This window comes from Aulonocara sp. 'chitande type north' Nkhata Bay, linkage group LG7, assembly GCF_057382095.1.
Source record: "Aulonocara sp. 'chitande type north' Nkhata Bay isolate Kocher_YH1m ecotype deep benthic linkage group LG7, A_spYH_male_GT1.1, whole genome shotgun sequence".
Lineage (NCBI taxonomy): Eukaryota > Metazoa > Chordata > Actinopteri > Cichliformes > Cichlidae > Aulonocara > Aulonocara sp. 'chitande type north' Nkhata Bay.
Genome location: NC_141350.1, coordinates 57,142,179 through 57,165,936, shown reverse-complemented (window position 1 = coordinate 57,165,936; position 23,758 = coordinate 57,142,179). Strand labels below are relative to the sequence as shown.

General features: G+C 40.6%; 1 protein-coding gene across 6 annotated transcripts in view; it reads right to left on the bottom strand.

Moving 5' to 3' along the window:
- Nucleotides 1-760: 760 nt before the first annotated feature.
- LOC147326364 (metal transporter CNNM4-like) overlaps nucleotides 761-23,758 on the bottom strand; it is a 46,653-nt gene continuing 23,655 nt past the window's right edge. The window contains exons 6-9 of one of the 6 annotated variants that reach the window (XM_086301573.1): nucleotides 22,464-22,553; nucleotides 20,253-20,428; nucleotides 1,313-1,495; nucleotides 761-1,234 (exon numbers count right to left, since the gene is read on the bottom strand). In XM_086301573.1, coding sequence (XP_086157699.1) covers nucleotides 1,313-1,495; nucleotides 20,253-20,428; nucleotides 22,464-22,553 — 449 coding nt within the window. In that variant the 3' untranslated portion in view covers nucleotides 761-1,234. Of the gene's footprint in view, nucleotides 1,235-1,312; nucleotides 1,496-10,976; nucleotides 12,001-15,266; nucleotides 19,403-20,252; nucleotides 20,429-22,463; nucleotides 22,554-23,758 lie in introns of those variants that run through there. The other 5 variants (XR_015130447.1, XM_086301574.1, XM_086301571.1 and 2 more) reach the window with 5 other exon arrangements.

Genomic DNA, 23,758 nt, shown 5'->3' with positions numbered 1-23,758 from the left:
TGGAGGAAAAGGAGGACCCAAAATGCAGGCAGCCGACTGATGATATGAGTAAGAGTTTATTTACAGGTGACAGTGGCAGGAACAGACAACGAATCATGAGACATACTAACGGAAACCTAAACTGGGAAAACTAAAGAGCAACTAGAAATCCTCAGGGCACGGGGTGAAAGGCAGAGAGACGCAGACTGACGGAGGATACCAAAAACGCAGAGATACACAGATAAACGCAGACGAGCCGACAATGAACACAGACGGACACCCACTAAATATACACACACAAGGTAATCGGGTAATCACACACAGGAGGGAAGAACAGCTGAACCCAATACACATGAGGACCGGAGGAGACAAGCTGAACACAATGACAACAGACACAGACTTTCAGAACAAAACAGGAAATCTAGAACCCAAACCGGACACAAGGGGGGAGGACACAGAATAACTAGAACAGAGGGACATAATCATAAAACACAAAACGCTGGGCCAGCACCATGACATTTTCAAAGAATCTTTTTAAAAATGGTTCTTTAAAAATGATTAAAAATGTTTTTTTAAAGAACCTTTTTGAAATGGTTCTTTAATGAACCATTTTAAACCATTTTAAATCTTTCAAAATAAAATCTAACATAAATTGAATTTGAGCAGGGTAAAATAAATACGAGCACAGCATAGACATATATTAATGGTTTATTGCCATTTCGTAGTATACCAAAAGACAAAAAGGCATTTTAACCCTCAGCACAACATCACAACTAATACATGTCACATATTAGTCATTTAAACAGTAATAATCTATAGATAACACAACAATACATGTATTGTTTAATTAATAAAACATCAGAAAGTGATACAAAACACATTAGAAATAGCAATAGCTTCATAACAGACCAATAAAATCAACACATTTTCATCAGCAGATGTTTGCATGTTCAGTAAAAATATTTCAACAACAAGTTTTTGATTAAAATGATCAATGAACTTCAGCGTTATGTAAGGCAAGTTTCATGTTGGACTCATGGTCCTTTGTTAGTCCAGTTTAGGACAATGTCTCTGATATATGTATCATATCAAATATATGTTATATCAAAACAACCCCACACCTGCAGTTGTTTCAGTTTTTCACAGGTGTTTCCTGTCAGTGGTCAACCTCACTCAGGGGGACATCCATATCAGCTAACCAAATGACAAGCTCCTCCCTTTGTGCTTCGAATCCCTCCCACTCTGAGACAAGGAGCTGAGAGAGAGAAAACAAGGGTCAATTATAAAGAAGAGAGAAAACTGAAACCCTCCTCAGAAGGTCTGACTCGCATACCTACAGTCGACCTGTGATGGACTCCTGTTTGGCGGTCACGTCATCCCAGCGGCGGCCGCACTCCCTCGCGAAGGCCAGCAGCTGAGTCTGCAGGGTGCCCTGGAAGAGCTGAGTTAATGTTCGACTCCTCCTGGTCAGGCTCTCCAGCTGGATGAGCCGAGGTCTCCCCTTTCGCCGCCGCCTCTAAACACACAATCAGAAATTGCATGTAAAGCAGGAGGTGCAGATTTTTTTTGCTATTCTTTTCTAAATCCAGGCTTAATCACGTGGAGGTATTTGGAAAACTTTTTTGGCCAGCGGACAACTGCTGTCTCGCAGGAAGTCAAATCAAATGTATGCGATACACAATCAATTCACAAGAACACATTAAAAAAGAAAGTCCCGTTCTTGCTTGATTTCAACTGAATTCTGCATCAAAACAGGGTGACAGAATTAAACGAATGTTTGCAGCAAATGTGAGCACAAGGCCTCACTTTTTACAAGCCTACTATTAAAGTTCTCTTCTATGCAGACAGCGTTCCTGTTTTCAAGGCACAACTTGGATCTGCTGTACAAATCTTATAGATACACACTAAATGAAACAATAGTGTGCACGACTCCAGATTCTGATCCCTCATCCTAATATGGTCCCAAAAGGCTCACAAAAACCAACATAGCAATAAAGCAAATGTTGAGGCTTCAAAATACAAAGTCCATAAACCAATGGCTGACATGGGTTTTATCATAAGGGTGATAAATATACAACATATGTTCTTAAGACTAAAAGTATAATACAGATTTTAGCCTGAGAAATTTGATGTTCATTTACCTGCAGATTAGAGCAGGGCGATATGACCAGAAATATTTATCACGATATACATTTGAAAATTTGCGATAACGATATAACTGACGATATAAATGACACTAGACAAAATACTTTACAACTCCACAACTTTATTAGTGCAAAAAACCCCATCAATGTATTTTCACTTAAACAAGCAGCTGTTTTTTATGTGCATTAGAGTTATATAAAAATGTAACAGTGCAAATTCCTTGCTGACAGTTTAACCAAAAGGCATTTCCAGTGGAAATTGGCCGACATATCCTCAGCATAACCATGTATAATATCCACAAAACTTAAAAAGAGGTTATACACACACAATACGGTAATATTATGTTGAAGCGCAGTACGTATCACTCTGCGAGGCTCCTGCCTACGATAGCCGTAATGCTCTGACAATCCATCAAGCGGTGCGGGTTCGTAGCTTAGCAAAGTCGTACTGAAACATTTGACAGATTTTCGCCGCGTACCACATAAAATCATTTCGAGGTCAGTAAACACAACCAGAATTCATACATAAGGCACACGGGATTATAAGGGGCACTGTCGATTTTCAGAAAAATCAAAGGATTGATTTTAAGTGTGCCGTATTTTCCAAACAACACGGTAATAACGACGGCCCGCTAGCATGCTCTACCAAAAATAGTGTTTTGTTGTGTATCTGACGGACAAAAGCCAAACCAGTTCCACACCACTGAAGTTGCAGCATTTTTACAAACCAATTCTGGTTCATCCGTTTCATTTAACGATCCACTTTCGCTCTTCTCATTCTGTGTCGCCGCCATGTGCGTATGTAAACATAGGCACTGCGCATGCGCGTTTTACCCATATTCTATCACTATATTTCATTTTCCTATCGTTGCCCAAAATTACACCGGTATTATCGTGAATGGTATGATATAGCCCAGCCCTACTGCAGATGCCCTATACCTGCCTGCTCTGTGGTTTTCCACAATATTTTGCACATCACTATTTAATACAGGAAGTAGGTGAACTAAAACAAGTCATATTTCTTTGTGAGAGGACCATATTAATGAAACCAACCTCAATGACATCATAGAGATCCCTAAAGATGCTCCTGCTGCTTTTCTTCCTCCTCATCCTAAGCTTCCTTCTCCTTGTCCTCGACTTCCATCCAATTGTAACTCAATCTAATTGTGTTCCTCCCCCCCTCTTCCTCATTCTGTTGTTGTGAACAGAATTAGTGTGAATCTGAATTAATTTGTGCAAACGAGAAAAATCTGCTTTTCGATCAGAGGTAGAGCTGGTCGATAGAACGATAATGATATGTATTGCGAAATAACTTTTTCTCGATGGAAAAGGCCTCATCTCTCTTGTCCTCTTAAAAAAAAAAAAAGAAGAACAGCCAATCCAAATCAAGTAGCGCAGAGCCAAACCAATCACAGCCGCAGCGTCACGTCACGTGACTTGTTACGTACAGCACAAGTGCCAAGCCGCACATGTGTATTTGTTTGGCAAGCAGCCAGCCGCCATGCCGCCTGGGTAATGGAGGAAATGAGTGTGCTGACTAGAGAAAAATCTACCGAGAGGAAATGAGTGTGCCGAGAGCGTGACCGAAGGTTACCGAAGAGAAAACAGATGATGGTTCCAATGCCGGAGAGATTGTCGAACGGAAGAGCCATAGAAGTTCCGTAGTGTGAAGGTATTTCGGCTATTTCAAGTCTGACAAAAAACAGAGTAGCGCACACGGTAAATTGTGCCAAAAGCAAGTCTGGAAATACAATAAACCGGTGCATGCTCAATCACTGACTGGAAGCGCTAATTCGCCATTCGGCTTTTGTCAGACTAAAGTAACTGTTAAAACAGTTTGAAAAGCTAAGCTATACAACAAGGAGAGATTGAGAATTTCCTTTTAGTTCTCAGTTTATTTGATATTGACAAAAGTTAGTCAATTTTGTCTGTTCTTCTGTAAAACAAACTAAGATTTATTTTTAGAATTAATATTTTGTTTCTAAGTGGAATTGACAATTTAGTAGTCTGTTTCATTTGTTCTATTTTGAAACTTAAACGCTTTAGCGGCTGCCTATTGTGTAGTTTGCAGTGATGTTGTGGCAGTGATGTACACTGTTCTGATGGTATATATGTATCAATCTATCAATTGTTTGTTGTAAGACTCAGATAAAAAAATTTTTTTAAAGCGAGACATTTTAAATGAGAATAAGAAAGAAAAGTATTTCCTTGTGCCCCCCTTTCCCCGTTAATGCCCTACATGGACCCCTGGCAACACTTTGCTAGACCCGCCCCTGCACAGTTAGCAGCTGTCAGCTACTTAGAAAAGGATCCTGGTGTTATTTGTCTCTCAGAAACAGTTCACGACTTCCCTTCAACTCATTCCTGTCACCTAAAAGGTAAACCTGTTTCTCCATCACCTGTTCAGCTCTGATGATCCAGTAAGGACATCTCCTAGTTTCATCTTCATGTTTCCCTCTCACCACATATACAAACCGACATCATGACAAGCAGCTTTACAGCTGTGGCTCCAGCAAACATCAGCTGAAGGCCTTTCTTCAGGCCAAAACCTTTCAACCTTTGCTATCATACTCTCAACATGCCCAAACAAATCCTGTTCCAAACAAGCCAAGGTATGAAAACCTCTCTCATTTATGAAAAACATTTGGCTTAAAAAGAGCAGCGTTAGTAACGAAACTCATTATAATGACATTTGGAACTGATGAACCATGGAACAAACCAGATAGATAGATATAGATATATATACACTTTGTGACTGTATGTCTACACATTATCCATTCAACAATAAAAACTATAGCAATTTTATTTTAACACTGACTGTAGGTCTAGTTTTGTCTTGAGCAACTGCACTGAGAGTGTTTCATGCATCTCTACATGTAGCAAAGAACAAAGCAGCCTCAACTTCAGTATCAGTATTATCCACTAATAACTACACCATTAACTAGCCCTAAAGAGAGACAGGATTGATGAGGGCAAAAGTCAGGCGTGATAACGGTCTAATCTTGTGATAGAGAATGTGAACACTCTCACATCCCTGTTAGGCTGTACTGCTGTTTTTTTACTTACCATGAGCAGACTTATCAGAAAATTATGAATAAGGACCACAACACCACACATGTTAAAGCATTTTAAGATATTTGGGGGGGGGGGAAAGGCTTCTTGCAGATCCCTGCAATGGCTATGGCATGAAAACACAACAGAAACTTATAGGGTAGAGAATGTTTGATGTGTGGTCCTGACCCTGAACTTCAGATAACCCTATTTCTAATCAGCTTTGTCAACAGCATTTATAGGTTCGTAATTATTAATGAACTTTTTGAATTCAACATAGTGCGAGACTTCAGACTTGATAACCCCTACCACATAAGTCCGTACAAATGTCTAATCATCTAAAATAATATTTTAGCATCTTCTATTTTTCAGGCAGCGCCCCTGGTGACATGATTTTGTGTCTCAGTAAAGCTTTTAATAATTTTATTTATTTCAAGTCACTGATTTTTCACTAATTTCTCATGCTGTTTAATATAAAGGAATAAAAGCCTCCCTGCAATGTGTGCTCCCTTTTCTCCTTTTCTTTTATATTTGTGCAGTAAATCAAACAAAGAAGTATTTCAGGTAGGCCACAAAATCAACCTCAGGTGCAATCCCAGTTAATTCTGCTGCTCTCAATGCCAGCAAACAAACAGCTGAGGTGTGGGGAGCCATAGCCCTGCCCCCCAGGACCTGGAGGAGATCCAGGCCCCAGACATCTAGAGGCCCCCCAGAGCACAAGAGCCCAAGAAGGAATCACCAGAGTGTGGTGGGGGGAGATAGGTCCCTACATATGGGGGGGCCTGAAATGTTCTCAGAGAGGTAGAGTCTAAGACCCAACCTGACACATAAACATAGACAAACAGTCATACGCAGACACAAACATGCAATCCCACCCTTATGCACACATATGCAAATACTCAACACTTGCCCAACATGGAGACACACTAACACACTCAGAAAGGGACAGAGGAGGAATGTCTCCCCTTCAACTCAGTGACACACCTGTACCTCAAGACCCTGCATCTGTGGTGGTGTGAGGGAGCCAGCTGGGGACAGTAATAGCTGATTACTTCGGTTATGACCTTCTACACAACTAATAAATCACCCATCCAGTAAATCTCAGATAGGACGTGCTACTTAGGCTGCTTTAGCCTCAGTGTGCACACAGTTGCTATACATTTGCAATCCACTTTGCAGCCCACCTCAGATCTTCATTTTGTACTACCTCACACTTAATATCATATCTGTTGTCACTGAGGCCTGTTCTGTTCTGTGCTGGGGCCTTGGCACTGGAAGATGGAAATAATCTTCTTTTGCTTCATGTGTGCAACCACTGTTTGGACTGGACTTTGCCTCGGGACTTTCTCAGATGTCTTCTAACAATTCTCACAACAGTTAATGTGAAATAAGCTCATTTTCCTGCAGACACAGAGTCAGACAGATTTTCTGTAGAGAAATATATCTCAGCTTTATTAACCTCAGATTTCGTTTTGCTTTTTATGCCTTACAGTAGTTAGAAAATAATATATACACATTGCTTTAATTACACAATCCTTATTTGGAAGTGCTCCATCTCTGCTCAACCCTTGCAATAAAAGAAAAATGTATCGTTACACTTAAACCTGCTAAACAGGTATTCTGGGCACAGAAGGAAAGGGAAAGCAGACTTTTTTGCCTTCAGGGCCTGGAGTTTTGTATTTGTCAGTTTGTCACTGACTTTTCTTACATTTGGTCTGCAACTCAGAAAAACTAATCAAACAGCAAACATGCAGTTGGAATTTGCTAAATGTATTTCACCCTCAATGCATGAAACCTCAAACAATTTCAAGTGATACACAGTGCAGGAAACCTCACTGTGCTTCATAAAACGTTTAAGCTTTGTGTAGGTTTAATCCCAGCACCAATGCAGTGTTAAAACCAACACAGCAGGTGTTGTTGATAAGCCAGTAGCCAAAGGAATTTCAATAGCTTTATCCAGCAGGAGATGAACAGAAATAAGACAGGCTGGAAAAAAAAAACATGAGGAAAAGTGACAAGGAAGTGTAGGAGGAGAGTAGAAAATAAAAGAAAGATTTTGGCAGAGAAAATTAGCTTTGGTTTTCATGCCATTTATGAAGAATACTATAGAAGACAGTAGAAGTAAATTATTATTTGAGGCCAACTTTGTGCATTGTTTATTGCTATGCAATGCCCTCCTAGTAAAACAAGGGGAAAAATCATGTTTCATCTTCCATTACAAGTAAAGCTCTTTTTTCCATGTGTCCCCAGCACCTCTTCATGTACAGAATATTTACAGTAATATAACACAAGCAACAATAAGAAGAAATGAACACAGTGTTTCTGGGCAAAGTAACCCAATAAAAGCTGTGTGTTACAGCCGGAAGCCCATTTTGACAGATACCTTGTGCACATAAAAACAAACAAATTATAAATAGAACGTTTACAATAAATACAACGTTACTTAGTAAGTTTTCACATTTCCCAGTACACAAACTGGTAGTCAAACAGCCAACCAGTGGCTTTACTGGAAACCAGTAAAACTAATTGCTACATGACATGTATTAACCAGAAGTGGACATTTTCTTGAAACAGAACATAAGGCTAGTTTGACTATACATATATATGCTTTAAACAGACAGGTTTTTTGCCCTGGTCAGAAAGATCCTGCTAAATAAACTCTATATTTTCACATAGTGCAGCTATTTTCCATGGCTAGTTTTTACTTATATTTGTCCCCTGGGCAAAAATTAGCTGCCCGGACCTCCCCTAGTGTCTGGTATGCTGATAATGGAATACTACAAGGCTACAGTTTTGCTCTATGCTCAAAAATCAGTTTTGCAATATGCATCATTGAGGTACAAAACTGAAATGATGACAATATGGGTGTAAGGGTATAAAAAGTTCATTTCATGATAAGACTTCCTTGGTTTTGGAAATCGTGTGAGTTAAACACTTATTAGTTTTAAGTATAAATTAAACAAAGTATTCGTTTGCACTTATGACCAACAGTGAGTTTTGTGTACCCTTACAGCCCTAAGAAGATGGTCTAAACTACAATGGAATCCACTTCAAAACAAGATCGCAGGATAAAAAAATTAATTCACACCCAAAACAACTGACTCACAGTAAATCTGTGGCCTTTTGGTTCCTGGAGAGGAACCCAGTTTTTAGCCCTCTGGGGGGGAAAAAACCAATGTTTTGGAATTTTTACTTTTAGAGTTTTATGCTATGTAACTCATATGCATTTTTGTAAAACTAGCTTATACGTCGGTATTTTTTCAAATAAATATCTTTCACTAGATCTTCAAAAAAATAGTCTCTCTTATGTTATCGTTAAAGTCAGTTCAATTGTCTTTTAGACAGATGGAAAAAAAGATAGATTACATACTAGCAGCTTTAACATTGTCATTCTTCTTAACATGGGCTGAACAGTACTATTTACAAATACACTTTAAAATGTAGTTCACATTGTATCAAGGATATGAATGTATCTCTGGTCTAGAATACTGAACAAGGACAGAGAGGATTTTTAAGGGAAAGGTTAAAACTACTGGTGTGAATCACCGTGAAGACATGCAGTGTTTGTTGTCCATTAAATTCAAACAAGCTACATTCTAAGATCAAGTCATAAGCCGACTTTTGCCCATCGCTTATTAACCTTGTGCTTACTGGCAACTCAACAATTTTCTAGAGCAGCGAAGTGGGGGCAGCACTAGTTTGAGACTGTGTTTCAACACCTCGAGATTACAACCGATCTACACCGTGTCTGACTGTACAACTGTACTTTGTACTACGTCTCAAATGTACTTGATTACAGTGCAGTGTGTAGTCGGGTGAAAATAAGACTTACATTTGAAAACATTACCAAAAAATCACAATGGAAATCTGCCTTTTTGTGTTTTTATAAGACCTAAATGCTAAAGGTGCTAAAAACTAAACAATGTTAACCAACCAAATAAACATACTACAGTTTTAAAGGAAAATACACTGTAGATTCCAGTTAGTCTGTTTTTGTTTTATTCCAAAGGCTTCAGAGATGTTTGTAGGTAGTCAGTTTCCAGTCTTTTGAAAAGCTAACAGATTTTAACCTGCTTATGTAATGTTTAATTCTAAAAATTGCACCAATATTTCTAATTAACTATAGTCCTATTTAAGATCATTCGAAGCTAGCACAGACTTTGGTTGGGAGTTTTGGATAACAGATAATGTTTCTTTTAAGCAGCCAAATGTGCTGTGAATACACTTGCTATGAAAAACCATGAGCACACATGCTACTTGCTCTGGAATATTTAAATCCTCATCTCAATGTTGTTGAGGTTTAAGCAGCATCAAACTTAGCTTTAGTAGAGAATTTATAACAAAGAGATCAGACATATCAGTGAACACAAAGTGTTGCAAACAGTTGATGTCCAGTTCTTTCAGCCTCTTTTGGATGGACACTATATTCACAGTGAGGGATATGTACTGGAAGTGGAAGACAGTCAAGATAAATATTATCTGTCCTGCCTGTCCTCTAACTTGTCAAAAGTAAAAGTAAGCAAAAAATAAATAAAAGTCAAATAAATAACAAATTAAATGTCAAATACTCATAGATCGATATTATTCAAAATAAATATTTTAATATTGCTCCTGGAAATTAAATAAATTTTAAAAAATGCATTAAGGAGGTAGGCACAAACCGACACCCACCTTCACAGATCTAGTGACACTGCATTAAAGGACCGTACCAGTGTTTTAGCACCTTAATTACACCTTAATTCGTGATTTTTATTACCAATTAACAAATTTGAAGCTACAATTTTCGAGCTTTTTTTCAGGAAGCCACAGGGTTTTTTTGTTTGTTTGTTTTATAAAATAAATACATAAGTAATTTTTGTGCTGATTGATTTACCTGACATAACGACTTTTTCAAAAAAAAAAAATAGGCTTCCTGAAATAAGGAAAAGTCCAGCCTTTCCCCCCCAAAAGATCAGACATAATAGAATGTGTCTATTTGGTTTAAAACAAGTTACAACTTGCATCACCACCAGTTTTTCAGTATGTGTCAACTTATACTTACTTATACTTATACTGAAGAAGCGGTTCAATACAGTGAATCTGGTTCTTTTGAAATAAGAAAAATAAAAGTGTTCATCTGTCACAACAATGACTTCTTAGAATCAGCCTCAGTTTCAAAAAACAAGTCAAGAAGGCTGTCATTAACAAGAAACTGAATAAATGATCACTAATGGAATAAGCCTCAACTGTTAACTCTAGTACTTTTGGAAATGTCAATCTTGATAAAGATAAACTCAAACGTCCATGCAACTGAAATAAAACAACAGCAAAAACGTCTTATGTTAAACTGCATAGTAGGGATAAGGATTATAGTAGGGATGTCTGTTCTATTAATGTGATGATGTTAACAGCCAAAGCTTTAGTTCTATTTGAAGAGATTTTTTAGTATTTTCTTCCAAAACACATGTAGTGCTCATTTTTGTTGATCTGCTTCCATAACTGCTAGAATCCAAAATTATGAGCAAAAACAAAATTGTATTTATTGCCTGGCCCCAATTCTTTTTACCCTATTATAATAATGTGGGAGCAAAAATGTCAAAAACCTGGAGAGAGGGAAAACCCACAACTATATGCATAACAGATACAACTTAAGGGAAGTAATCTTCAAAAGATGTACAGACACAACCCTGTGTAAATGAAAAATATATATAATTAAAAGATATATATATATATATATATATATATATATATATATACTATACTAATATATATACTTATACATATATACATGTATAATTTAAAAAATACATTTAACATGTAAAGTAATTGTAATGAAGAATTTCTGATGGACAGGGCATAAACAGAAAAAAGTGTAGACTATTAATTACTAAATATTGGAAAGTGAGTGGGATTAAATAAGCTTATGCTTCTTCCTACTCCTTTATGAACATGCAATTTATTTATAATTATTATTGCTTTGTTTTCCTTCTGTCTTGCTTTGTTTGCTCTTTTTTCCTCTGTTATACTATTTTAACATGTAAAGAATACAATACCATACTCATTAGGGTTCCTTTTTCTCTCCTCTCCCCTTGGTCTTTTTTCAGTGTTGGTAGGGAAACATGCAGGAAGGTACAGAGGAGGAAGTCTATTGGTCTCACAGACTGTTGATCTCCTCAGCTTCTTGTCAAAAGGAAGGGTCAGGTGACAGCAAGCAAACAGGAACCAGAATTAGTGCCCGTGTGGTATGTAATGTGAGATAGTGAGTGCACAGGTAGTTTTGGTAATCCCAGAGGGATTTGAGTTAAATGGTGCTTTCAGTATGTGCGTGACTGATTGTGTGAACATGTGGGTGAGGGTGGCTGGGCCGGTGGGGGCCCATGCAGTTCTGCTGCTCACTGAGCAGAGAAGTAGTCTCTCCTGGCCCGTTCTCTGGGCTGACAGAGGGCGGAGATAGCGGAGACTTGGAGGAAAGGGTGGAGCTCAGAGTTAGATTGGGGTTTTGGGCACACAGGACGGTGCTCATGGAGGAAGGAGGAGTTTGGGAGATAGGGGCGTGGTTGCTTGGAGAAGGAGTGGCCTGGGGCAAAGAATGGCTTGGCCTTCTGCTGGAGGAAGAAGAGGTGGTTTGGGGCAGTGTGGTACGGTCACTCAGAGGTGTAGGCTGAGAATTGGATGCAGGGCGCTTCACAGGAGGTGTGGCCAGCGGCAGTGGGGTGTGTGGCCCTGGTGGCGTCACAGGGGGCAAAGAAACCGACGTGTCCAGGCGTGTGTGACTGCCCTCTGGAGACTGTGGTGTGCTGTCCAGCCTCGATGCCAGCAGACCATTCTGGTACTGAGGACGAGTGATCTATGCAAGACAAAACAAAGGTGAATAGATTTTTTTTTTTTTTTTTGCCTGTCCCGTTTGGATCTTTAGCCATCAGAATTGCTGTCTGAAAGCCAAGAAAGATGCCAATTGGATTTACTTTACCAAGTGGATCCTCATGGCCTTGCCATATTGGTCCATTTGATTGACCTTTATTATAATTATGTATTTATTTTATTTTCGTTTTTTAGAGACGGGACAGACATGACTGGGGGATAGGACAGGGAGAAAGAATGAAAGAATGAGAGGGAGAGAAAGAAAAATAGAGGGGAGATGAGATGGTGAGAAAGGGGGAAGAAAAAAAAGAAAAACAAACAAAACACCTGGATCACCACGATCAACAAAGAGCAACATAATAAAAACAACACCATCACATATATGGGAATATAACTGTAAATACTAAATATTAAACATTATTGTGCAGCACGTAAGATCGACAGCGCACAGTGTGCTTTGAGGTAGGAGCCAAAAAGGGTGTCGTTTGTGTGTGTGTACACCTGTGAGCATGAACGTGCTTGTTTTAAAAGGTTCCTTCATGTAATGATCTGCTAGAGGGTGTGGGGAGCCACAGCCCCGTCCACCAGGGCATCAAGCAGGTATGGAGGAGATCAAAACTCCAGACATCCAGAGGCCCTCAGAACACAAGAGACCAAGGAAGACCAACAGAGGGGCAGCCGCGCCACTATCCCAGAAAGAGCTGACGAGAGTCCCAAATGAGGGGTCACTCAGCAGCCGCGGAGCAGAAGCCAGGGGGGGTTGCAGTGATGTGCCCGTGAGCTCCGCCGGCAGCCAGCTGTGCCAGAGTGACCGAGCCCCAGACCGAGAGCCCGAGGGCACCCCACCCCCGAAGTGGCCCGAGCGAGCCCCAGGCTCCAGGCCCTGATAAGCGGGCCACCAAGGAGTGAGCCGGTGTGTACCTGGACGCCCATCCCCGGACACAAAGAACCACCAACGCACCGATGTCTGAGGGTGTCTGCCACTGGTAGGGGAAGTGGTGGGGGAGATAGGCCTCCATACCTTGGAGGACCTGGGATGTCCCCAGAGAGGTGGCGTCTGATACCCGACCTGACATATGGACACAGACAAACAGGCACACACAGATACAAACATCCATTCCCACCCTCATGCTCTCATATGCAATTACTCAACACTCACCCAACGTGGAGACAGACATAGAGAGACACTGTACACACAATCACACTCCCCAAGTGTACTCTAAGCCCCGGGTCTAGGTAACCTTGCCCCTGGAGGGGGGAACTGCACCCAGACCCAGGTGGTGTTACCCTTTTCACTGGGGTGGGGAGAAGCAGACCGCCCCGACTCCGCAGCAGCAGGGAGGCCCCACATTCCAGACCCCAGTCGGACGGCCAACTTCTCCTCCTAGCCCCCCCGCTCCAGCAGGCCGCAGAGAATGGGGGTGAGAGAAGACTCCAAACCTCCCTCCGCCCGCTCATATGTAGTGTTGATGCATGTGTGTTCTAAGGTGCCTTTAAAACCCAGGAGGGCATGGAGCTACCTGCCAGAGAGCAGCAGGTAACCGCATAGCCCCTCCTGCTAGCCCTCAATGTCTACGTGTATTTAAAATTGAGAGGTGGGCAACGACGCCAGGGGTGAGGTTGTACACCCTGATGGTCTTTTGGAGTCCGTGTAGCGTGCCCACCCCCAAGATCCTACATGTATGTGTTATGAGAGTGTGAGTAATATGAATGTTTAAGTTGTGAGATAAAATTGAGGCACAGGCAGCCAGAAGGGGACAGAGGGGCGGATGCCTCCCCTGCACCCTTGTGACACATCTTTACCCCAAGGCCCTGCATATGTGGGTGATTGTGGTGGAGCGGAAAGAGGGAGGCAGCTGGAGATGGGGAGGGAAGGAAGGGAGGGGCAAGTGACCCCTCCCTGGGGCCAGCTCCCTCACTGACCCCAGTAGGCACCCCATACTCTGCAACCCGCCAGGGAAAGGGGGCCCAGGCCCATCTGGACCGGGGCCCAGTACAGCAGCGCCGCCCGGCCCCACAGAGCCCGGGACAGCCCACCCGACCCCACCTCAGAGAAAATTGCACCCACCCCGTCATCCACTCATCTTCCACACTACACAAGACAATAGACACCCAGGCTGAGATCTTCCTCCACCTCTCCTGTATCTCCCCCTCCTGCATAGTGAGTTCCTGAAGAGAGGAGAGCTCCTGCAAGATGTAACAACATCCCCCACCAGTAGAAGAGCCTCCCAGGTGGCTCGATGCACTGGCGGCACCCTGCGCCAGGACTGGGCCCCCATACACCCACCCGCCCACAACCCCGGCAACACACCAACCAGGACCCAAGCCCCCGAGGCCCAGCCAGGGCCCCAGCCCAGAGACGGAGCGCCCCCAGAACCTCACGCCCGTCCTGGACCCACCCAGGGGCAGCCAGCCAGGCTACCAGGTCAGTAACCCACGTCCGTCAGCACAGACCCTCCCCTAGCCCTGCTGCACGCAGCCACGAGGAAACCGTCACCTAAGAGCCAACAGAGCCCTTAATAGGCCATGACCGCTACCCCGGGTTGAGCCCTCCAAAGAAGATGCTCCTGGGGAACCCCCCGATGCCCTAAGCCTGTCCCTACCCCCACACCAATCACAACAGCAAAGGTGGGACTAAACTATGACCCCCCACCCCCACTAAGTGATGGAGCTGATCAAAGGAGCCCAGAGCAATTGATCTGATGTGGTGGCAGAGGCTGTATCAAGACTAATGTAATCTAATAGATAATTTCTATATTGGTTAGAATTAAGATTATTTTTATTTTTCCAGTTCATGAGGACTGTTTTCTTGGCTATGCATAGGGCAGTGAAAACCATATGGGCTATATTCTTTTCTGTAGTGACATTATCTAAGCTGCCCAACAAAAACACTAAAGGGGAAGTTGGAATGTTACATTTCAGACACTTTGATAAGTCTTCACATATCTCGCGCCAAAACTTCTGAACTGGTGGACAGAACCAAAGAGCGTGGATATAATTGTCCGGTGAATTCGTTTGGCAGTGTGAGCAGTTGTTGGTAGACGTAAAGCCCATCTTGAACATCCGATGACCTTTATAGTGCATATTTTGTATTGAATTAATTGAAAACTGGGATTTCTAATTAGATGAAAGGTTTTTAAGCAAATCTGAGACCAGAAGTTTTAGTCTAAGTTAACTGATAAATCCGCTTCCCATTTTGCAATAGGAAGTGATATTGATTCATCTGTTTTAGAAAGCATTCTCAAGTTCAAGTTCAAGTTCAAAGTTTATTCGCCACATGCAGTGGCAGGTTGCCCTGCAGTGGAATGAACCCGCCCCCCGACCTTACACATACAACACAGACATCACATGGGTATACAAGTCGGAGAACGGTTGCATTACAGAAAAAACACTGAAATGTACACTACAGTGGGAAAGGTACAAGAGTAAAAAAAGAGACCTCTACTCATGCTGGGCTACAGGAGGACAGCATGAGAACAGGAAACAAAAAAAAACTCCTCTGCACAGAAAAGCACATAAATGTCCACAGTACAACATTGTAGAGCACGTGACCAGCAACAGGGTTGGGTAGGGGATAAGGAGTTCTCCCAGGCAACACAGCAGCCATCCTGCCACTGCGCCGACTCTCCAGCGCGGGCTCAGACCCGCCTCATGTTCCCAGGAGGCAACAAGCATTGAAGGCGTTGGAAGGGGATGGGGGATGTGTGAGTGCTTATCAGTGTAAGTGTATGTGTGTGCGTGTCCATAGTTCAGCTGAGACAGTGTCCTTCGCCCTATCAGGCTAAGTAAACAGTCTGCTAGCCAATCCAGTTGGCCTTGCATGGAATGGGAAGAATAGTCATCACACAGTCGTTATCAGGGATTTTTTGTTTGGCTCCAGCCTTGGGCCTGAGCAGCTGGCACCGTTGAGTCTTCACGGCAGCCGTAAGCGTCTCCAAGGTGTTAACCATGCTGCGTTCGTTGTGAGAGGTCGCGCCTCATCCCATCGCTTCAATTCCAGCGGTCAGCCTTGGGGGGGGGGGGGGGTTTTGAACAGCTGGTTCCACTCTCTTATTTCTCCGATAAGTCAGGGCCAAGCCAGCTCCGATCAGCAAGAACCCTGTTATCATGGTTCCGAATAGGTAGATATCTTCAGCGTCCTCGATCGACAGTCCCGCCAGGCACATGACCCTCCAGTTCTGCCACCCGTCCATCGTGTATCCGGCAGGGAAAGTCCCTCCAGGGCACTCGGGCTCTCCCGAGCCCAGACTTCTCGTTGAGAAAACGGTGTCAATAGCATTCAGAGACCAGTTGATCAAATCCATAATTCTCTTTTAGGTTTTAGAGAACGACAGTGAGAGACTGTTCGAGGGAAAGTAATACACACGAGACAAGACAAGGACACAAGAGGCTAAGCAGGGAAGATAAGGGTAAGGAGGAGAGGAGAAAAAGTGTGACCGCCTTCGCTGAGAGCCAAACGAGAACATTCTGTATATTTTGGAAAGTAATTTGGGGGTTTTAAGAGTAAGAAATTGAACCACACTTGGTGGTGTTTGTCGTTCAACTTGACTCAGTTTAAATTTCTTTTTTTTACTATGGATTTAATTTGTTGATATTCTAAAAAGAAAATTCTTGTTGATCCCATATTGTGTAACTAGTCTGTCAAATGAAATAAATTCTGTTCCTTCTAATATATGTTCTAAATATTTGATTCCTTTACCACTCCAATCTGAAAAGTTTATCATATTATTGTTATGTAATATGTCAGGGTTGTTCCAGATAGGTGTATGTTTGCATGGGATTAATGAAGACTGTCAATTTTAGAAACTCCCACCATGCTGTCAGAGAAGAACTGATGTTGACGCTTTTGAAGCATTCATGTCGTTGGATGTTTGAGCTGATAAATGGTAGATCTGAAATCTCTAGATTATTGCAAAGTGCTTGTTCTACATCTAGCCAAGGTTCATCTAAGAAGGTATGTTTTAGCCATCCTGAGATAAACTGAAGCCTGTTGACTAAGAAGTAGTGCTGAAAGTTAGGTAGTTCTAATCCTCCTTTATCCTTGGTCTTTTGTAGTGTTTTTAAGCTTATACGTGGGGGTTTATCTTTCCAAAGGAATTTGGACATGTATGAATCTAGAGATCTGAACCAATCTTGTGGAGGTTTAGTTGGGATCATTGAGAATAAATAATTTATTTTTGGCAAGACCATCATTTTTATAGCGGCAACCCTTCCCATGAGTGATATGGGTAAACATTTCCATCTAGCCAGATCGCCTTCTACCTTCTTTAAAAGTGGGGTATGGTTTAATTTAGTTAGAACTGCAAGCGTGGGAGAAACATTAATACCTAAATATTTTATATTTCCCGATTGCAGTGGTGTAGAAGAAAAATTATGGAAGGAGCAATTAATCGGAAGGACTGTAGATTTTGACCAGTTAATTGAGTAATCTGATATTCTTGCAAAAGAGTTTATCAATTAAATCACCCCAGAGATATTGGTTTGTGCGTTTTTCTTTGTAGAATTCTGCAGGAAAGCCGTCTGGACCTGGAGCCTTATTATTGGGCATACTTATCAGGGCTTCCTGGAGTTCACCTGATGTCAGTGGCGAATCCAGTGCCATTGCTTGAGTGTCTAATAATTTTGGAAGAGTTATGTTGTCTAAAAACTGATCAATTTCCTTTTTAGACAGGTTTATTTGTGGTGGATACAATCTTTTATGGAAATCCCTGAAAATGTTGTTTATTTGTTTCGGGTCATATACTGTGTTCCCAGATGAATCTTGAACAGCACATATAGTTGTTTTTTCTTTATTTATTTTTAGCTGGTTTGCTAGAAATTGACCGGATTTATTACCATGTTCATAATTTGTAAGTGTAGTCTTTGTACTAAGAATTTTGTTTTTTTTTTATCAATTATCTCATTTAATTCTAGTTTTGTTTTGCGTATTTTGTTCAATGTTTCCTGATCTTGGTGGGACGCGTAGGTTTCTTCTAGTGATTTAATGTTTTTTTCTAATTCCTGAATATTTTTGTTTTCTTCTTTCTTTTTATGTGATGAGAAAGAAATTATTTTACCTCTCATCACAGCTTTCCCTGCTTCCCATAGAACAGATATGTAACTGTTTCCATTAGAGATCTACCTAATTTATAGCTCAACGTAATGTAGCTACATACATAACTGAGATTTTTTTTCCTTATTAAAATATTGTGCTATATCACAAATACTACCAAATATACAATTTCCTATTCATGTAACATCCTAAGGGTGATATTCTACCTGCTTTCATTTCAACTTGTTAGCCCAGAAGAACGTTAGTCAGCTAACAGAGGGTGCAAAACGCCATCATGACAGACAGGCTACAGAACAACAGGATGAATACCAGACACCATAATGTGTTCATAACAGAGGCCAAACAAGTGTCCATAGTGTCTATGTTGAAGAGATACCCAGAAAATCAAGAGCCAAGAAAATAACTAGCATGTTCTCCAAAGAGCCATCCAAAGTGTACTCTCAGCTGAAAGGGACCAATACTGATTCACCCAGAGGTGACACTGACCAATCCTGTAAGAATAATTAAGAGAAAGTAGCTGAATAACCTAAGAGAACAACAACTTCCTAGAACAAGAAGAATTATCCTGATCATTAAGGTTTTCCACAAAGGTATGACACATGCGAATTACCTACCTCGCCACAACATGGAAGCTCCTATCATAGCAACCAAGCTGACTAGGCAAAAGTCAACACACAGCACAGTTAAAAGGGCATGGCAGATAACACCAAAGCACCAGCTCCTGGTTGACAGAGCAGTAGATCAGGACCCCAAGACATATCAATCTCAGCACTGCCTGGACTGACTACAAGTAAGCTTTTCTAAGGAGCTTAGGAAAAAAGTAGCAGGACTTTTGCAAGTTTCACAAAACTTAAAGACATCTAGTCACATTCTTACTAATCTCCTTAAACTAGTATGAGTTGGATAACTGAGAACCTACACAGAAATACACAAAAGCTAATGAAATTCACTGTGGGCAGTGACAGTGCTGGAAGCCCTTACCTGTATTTTTATTAATTTTAGTGATTTGTATTTAAAAACTACATATTTAAAAACTACATAAAAGAAAGAAAACACATTTGTGGTTAGTGATTCTTTATTAGGTTCATTTTCTAGTATTTAAGTGAATCGCTTGTGGAAGGTGAAGAAACAGGGGGACTGGCCATCTGACCTGTGTCAGGAAAAAGAACCTTAGTTAGAGCTGTTCACATTTTATCATTATCATTTGTCTGTAACCTAAATTCTTTATATAAGTATTAAGATAAGTGTGTTAACAGTACTCACCTTTCCTGGTTGTTTCTTTTGCAGGATGTGGAGCAAAAGAGTAGAAGCAGCTCAATCACCTGCTTATGAGCTCCTGGAGCAAACCAATATCCCAAGTTAGGGGAGTGTGGTTAAGGTGTTTAATTTATAAAGAAGTGGTTGAAGTCTATATGTTATTTAATTATTTATAGGACTTGGTAAAAATATAAATGTGTCTTTCATGTGTTGTATTGTGGTTTGATGATGGCTCATGTGGATGTTTATGTTTTCATTTGGTTTGCTAACTCTAGACTTGGGCTATTCTAGATGCTCACCGGAATCAGGTAGAGTATAAAATGGAGCCAGTTGCTTTTAGAGGTTGTTGGGTTCTTTGCTGTGTGTTGGTGCGTAAACTCACGGTCTCTTTAATAGAGTCTTCCAGTTAATGAATAAATTTTATTCCAGTCTTATGCCATTTTGTGTGAATGTAACCCCCTAATTCACCTCTTCATGAAAAGTGGATACGAATATATAGATTCAGGAGTGGAGTGAACACTAGCGATGTCAAACCATTCGCCAGTAAGTGAGACATTGACTCACTGATCCACAAAAAGGACATAGTTATGTCAGAGAGAGAGTGTCGACAAATTGTGTGGTTCACAATTTGATATTTTGAAAGATTTCATCTACTTCAAGCATTTATTTGTACTTGCCTGATTTAAATGCCACAAAATCTTATTTCTTCCATCTGCTCAGTGTTATTTAAATACTGTTCAATATGTAGCTTTTAGAAGAAATGTTTAGATTTTGCATTGTGGGAAGCAATTTTTAAATATTTTTTTCTTATACTTGAAATAGAACCATTATAAATAATTCATTTCCTATGGGTGTCTGTGTTATACAGAAGTATAGTAAGTTAAAAATCAGCTTATATAAAAATGTTTGTCAGTCAAACAGGGAGTTACCTTGACAAACTGAAGATCTGAAAGCGCTCGAACACAGAAATCTGGTATGTACTGGAAGGGTGTGCCTGGGATCTGAGTGTTGCTTCCACAGACGGAGCCACTCTCTGGAGCCCGTTCGGTGCAGCTCAGAGATGCCGAGCGGTTGAGGTTGCCCCCATGTGACGGAGAACGGAACTCTAAGGATTAACAGAGAAAACAGTGAGCAAAAAACGACAAGGGGTCTCTAAAAGAAAAGTAATTAACAAAGCTGACATGAATGAAAAATGGAAACAAAAATAATTATGAGCAAGGAAAAAGTGAAGGCAGCTGGGTGAATGAGGTGGTGAGGGCTGGTGTAATGAGTACACAGTGCAACAGATCACACAAACACACACAAAACATATAAATGTCATACTTGTGCTATGACTGCATGAATGTGGGGAGACTGTTTGTCACGCAAAGAATGCGCCAAACATGCTGTGTGATGATGCAAAGAGCATCATTTGAGCATTTTACAGCTGAGCTCTGAGAACAGATTTCTGTCATTGGTTTTACAGATGATTTAGGGTAGAGGACGGCCTATCATAATTGGATGAGCAAGTTTAGTAAGTGAGGAGATACTGTAAAAAAAAAAAATGCTGATTTTCTTTCTTTTAGAGTTAGGTAATAAAAATTAGCTTAGCTTAGTTTATAATTAAGACTAGGAACAGGGTTGAACAGCTAGCCTACCTCTGTAGAAAAATCACAGAATCTGCCACTTAAAAAAGACTCTACAAAGTTCCACCCACAAATACAGATGATTATGAACAAAAGCTTTCATGCAATGTGAACATTACAGCTAAGAGGCACTGAAATTCAGACTTAGAAATTAACTCCCACTTTCATAAGATGGCAGATACCACCTGCAGTGGGATTTAGCAAAAACTGCATGTGTGATTAGCTTGAGAAGCTTCTTCGATTAAGAAGAGCTAAAGTCTCTGGGATGAGAGGTGAGCTTTTCCATTAAATTAATGATATCCAGTTCAAAGCTCTTAAGCTTTCCCATTACAATACATACTATTCCCATTTCTGTTGTAGAGGAAATGGGCAAAATCACAGGAGATTTGCACATTTCATTCAGCCCTCTGAAAGACAAATAAGCACATTCTTCAAAGTGTCAAAACTATTTTGTTAACCAGAGTTCTGCAGTCAGATTAGTGTAGCTGTTGGTAAATATCACAAGAGTGATGGAAAACCATCTGAACGTAGATCAGTGGTTAGCAGGAGGTGTTAGTTTTGACAGGGTTAGAAATTAGAGGTCACAGCATCAAGAATCCCATCCAACAAGTTGCTCATTTAACTGTCACACCTGCCTTCAGAAGAAGACACAAACAGACCACATGCAGCATCAGCAGTGAGCGCTTCAGCATGTTCAAAATATACAGCAGCACCCAGCTACTGATTTTACTACAGAATAATCAATTATCTATCAATGAATATGGACAATAAAACCAAATATTAACTAAAGGTCCATTTACAAGCTGATCATAGCTTTCAGTCGCATTTTGCAGTGTTCCTGTGAGACCATTAAATGTTTTTTTTTTTAAATATCCTCGCTCTGTATATCAGACAACACAAGCAATTAGAAGACATGATAAGCTGCTGTTTGTCAACATTTTAGGACATTATATTATCAGCTTACTTTATAAGATGTCTGAAAATGATCACAAATACCTATTGTGAGTTTTCAAAGCTGAAAGCAAACAGTTTTCATTTAACTTCTTCTGCTAAATAAAAAAATCAGAGGTCAAAAATGTTTAATTTACCATGCTTTTTGTAACCTTTGAATCTTTCCAAGGTTCATTTATGATTTAAAATTTTCTAACCAACTCCTTTTTGGGATTTTCTTACTTCCAGCTCTTGCTTTAAGACACAAACTTTGGAGAAGTTTGAAATATTTGAAAGCATGAGTTTGGTTGAGCAGTGTAAAAACCTTACACCTTATAACCCTTTTAGAAATATAATCATTGTTGGTAGAAATAGTAAAAACCCAGAAAAAAGGGACAGCATGAAAAAAAAAAAAAAGCAAAACACCTTTACTTCCTACAAAACATGTGTTCTAAAACATTGACTTGTTGGATCAGGACTCTGAACATGATGCAAGAAAAGAAAGGGGGCGGGGTGATGGTGAGAAAATCTGATTAAATACAGGCCCCCGGGGCTCTGCCTCCACAGGTCCATGCAAGTATTTACCTGGGAAACGAGAGAACAGAGAAAATCTCTTAAGAGAGAGGCGTCGTGGAGGGGGGGAGGCCACTGACGGGGAAAGAGGAGGGGTGACAGCTGAGAGAGAAAGAAAGGGGGCAGAGAGAGACATGAGCGGGTTTATTTATTTATTTATGATTTTTCTCCTGATTTAGTTAGACTGGATCACTCTACGTACTCATTTTTTATTACCATAGAGCTTGGAAGTTTGTTCCATTGAACTCTGAGGATAACGTAGGAGATTCTCTGAATGTCTTCTTCATTCTTCTTCCTACTCCCTTGACCTATAATTCAACACTTTCTAAATGGCTTTATTCTCTCAATTGCTAGTTTAAAGTCCTATTAAATGTAACATGATGCTCATTTTGTTGGTTTGTGCCCAAATGGGGAAAATGGACAGTTAATAGTTTACAATTTGACTACTGTTTATGTTCAGTGCTGCCCTCTTGGATTACTAATTTTGGGTTTGTGGAACGCCCCCTCAGAGTTGAGGGGGCGTTCCACAAAAAAATTCAGACTCAGAATTTTTCAACTTCCAACTTATTCAGCAACACACCACAACATCCGAGTTCTCACACACTCAAAGCCCTTAAAAAGGGAGAATTGTAAAATTCAACAAACAACAGACAAAGCATTAGATAATGTCCTACAGAAAAACAACCCCACCACAATTTCTACATAAATGGAATGTTCAAGTTTATAATTCTCTCTCTGTCTAGATTACATGATATCTGAATGCATCACTGGAATAAAAGTTACTCTGTTTTCAGGATTAGAAATGGTCAAGTGTTTGACATTTACATCCCACACACTGAGGTGGATAACGTGCACATAAAGCAGCGGTTTATCAAGTGGTGACAGAGCAACAGAAACAGGCCAACAGGGAAGAGAAACAAGAGAAGAAGGGACAGTAGCTATATCACAGCTCCCTTTAAGTGTTTGACATCTTATTACCATGACACAAGTCACTGACAGTGTTAGATATTTGTGACCTGATTCAATCTTTAATGTAAATGTCTGGAATTTTGTGACTAGTGGCACAAAGATGAAATGTTCACAGTGTAACCTGCTATAGACAGTCAAGGACTGTCTGAACAGAAATTCATTAAATTAAAAAAAAAGTCTTTCAAAAAACATGACTGCACTGACCAACATTTTTTAAAACATTATTTTTCTTGGATTGCACAAGAGTAGCTTTGCATGATTCACAACTCAAAATAAGTCTAAGATAAATTTGTATTCATACTGGGCCTTGATGGAGCCCATCAGTTCATCCTTTATTT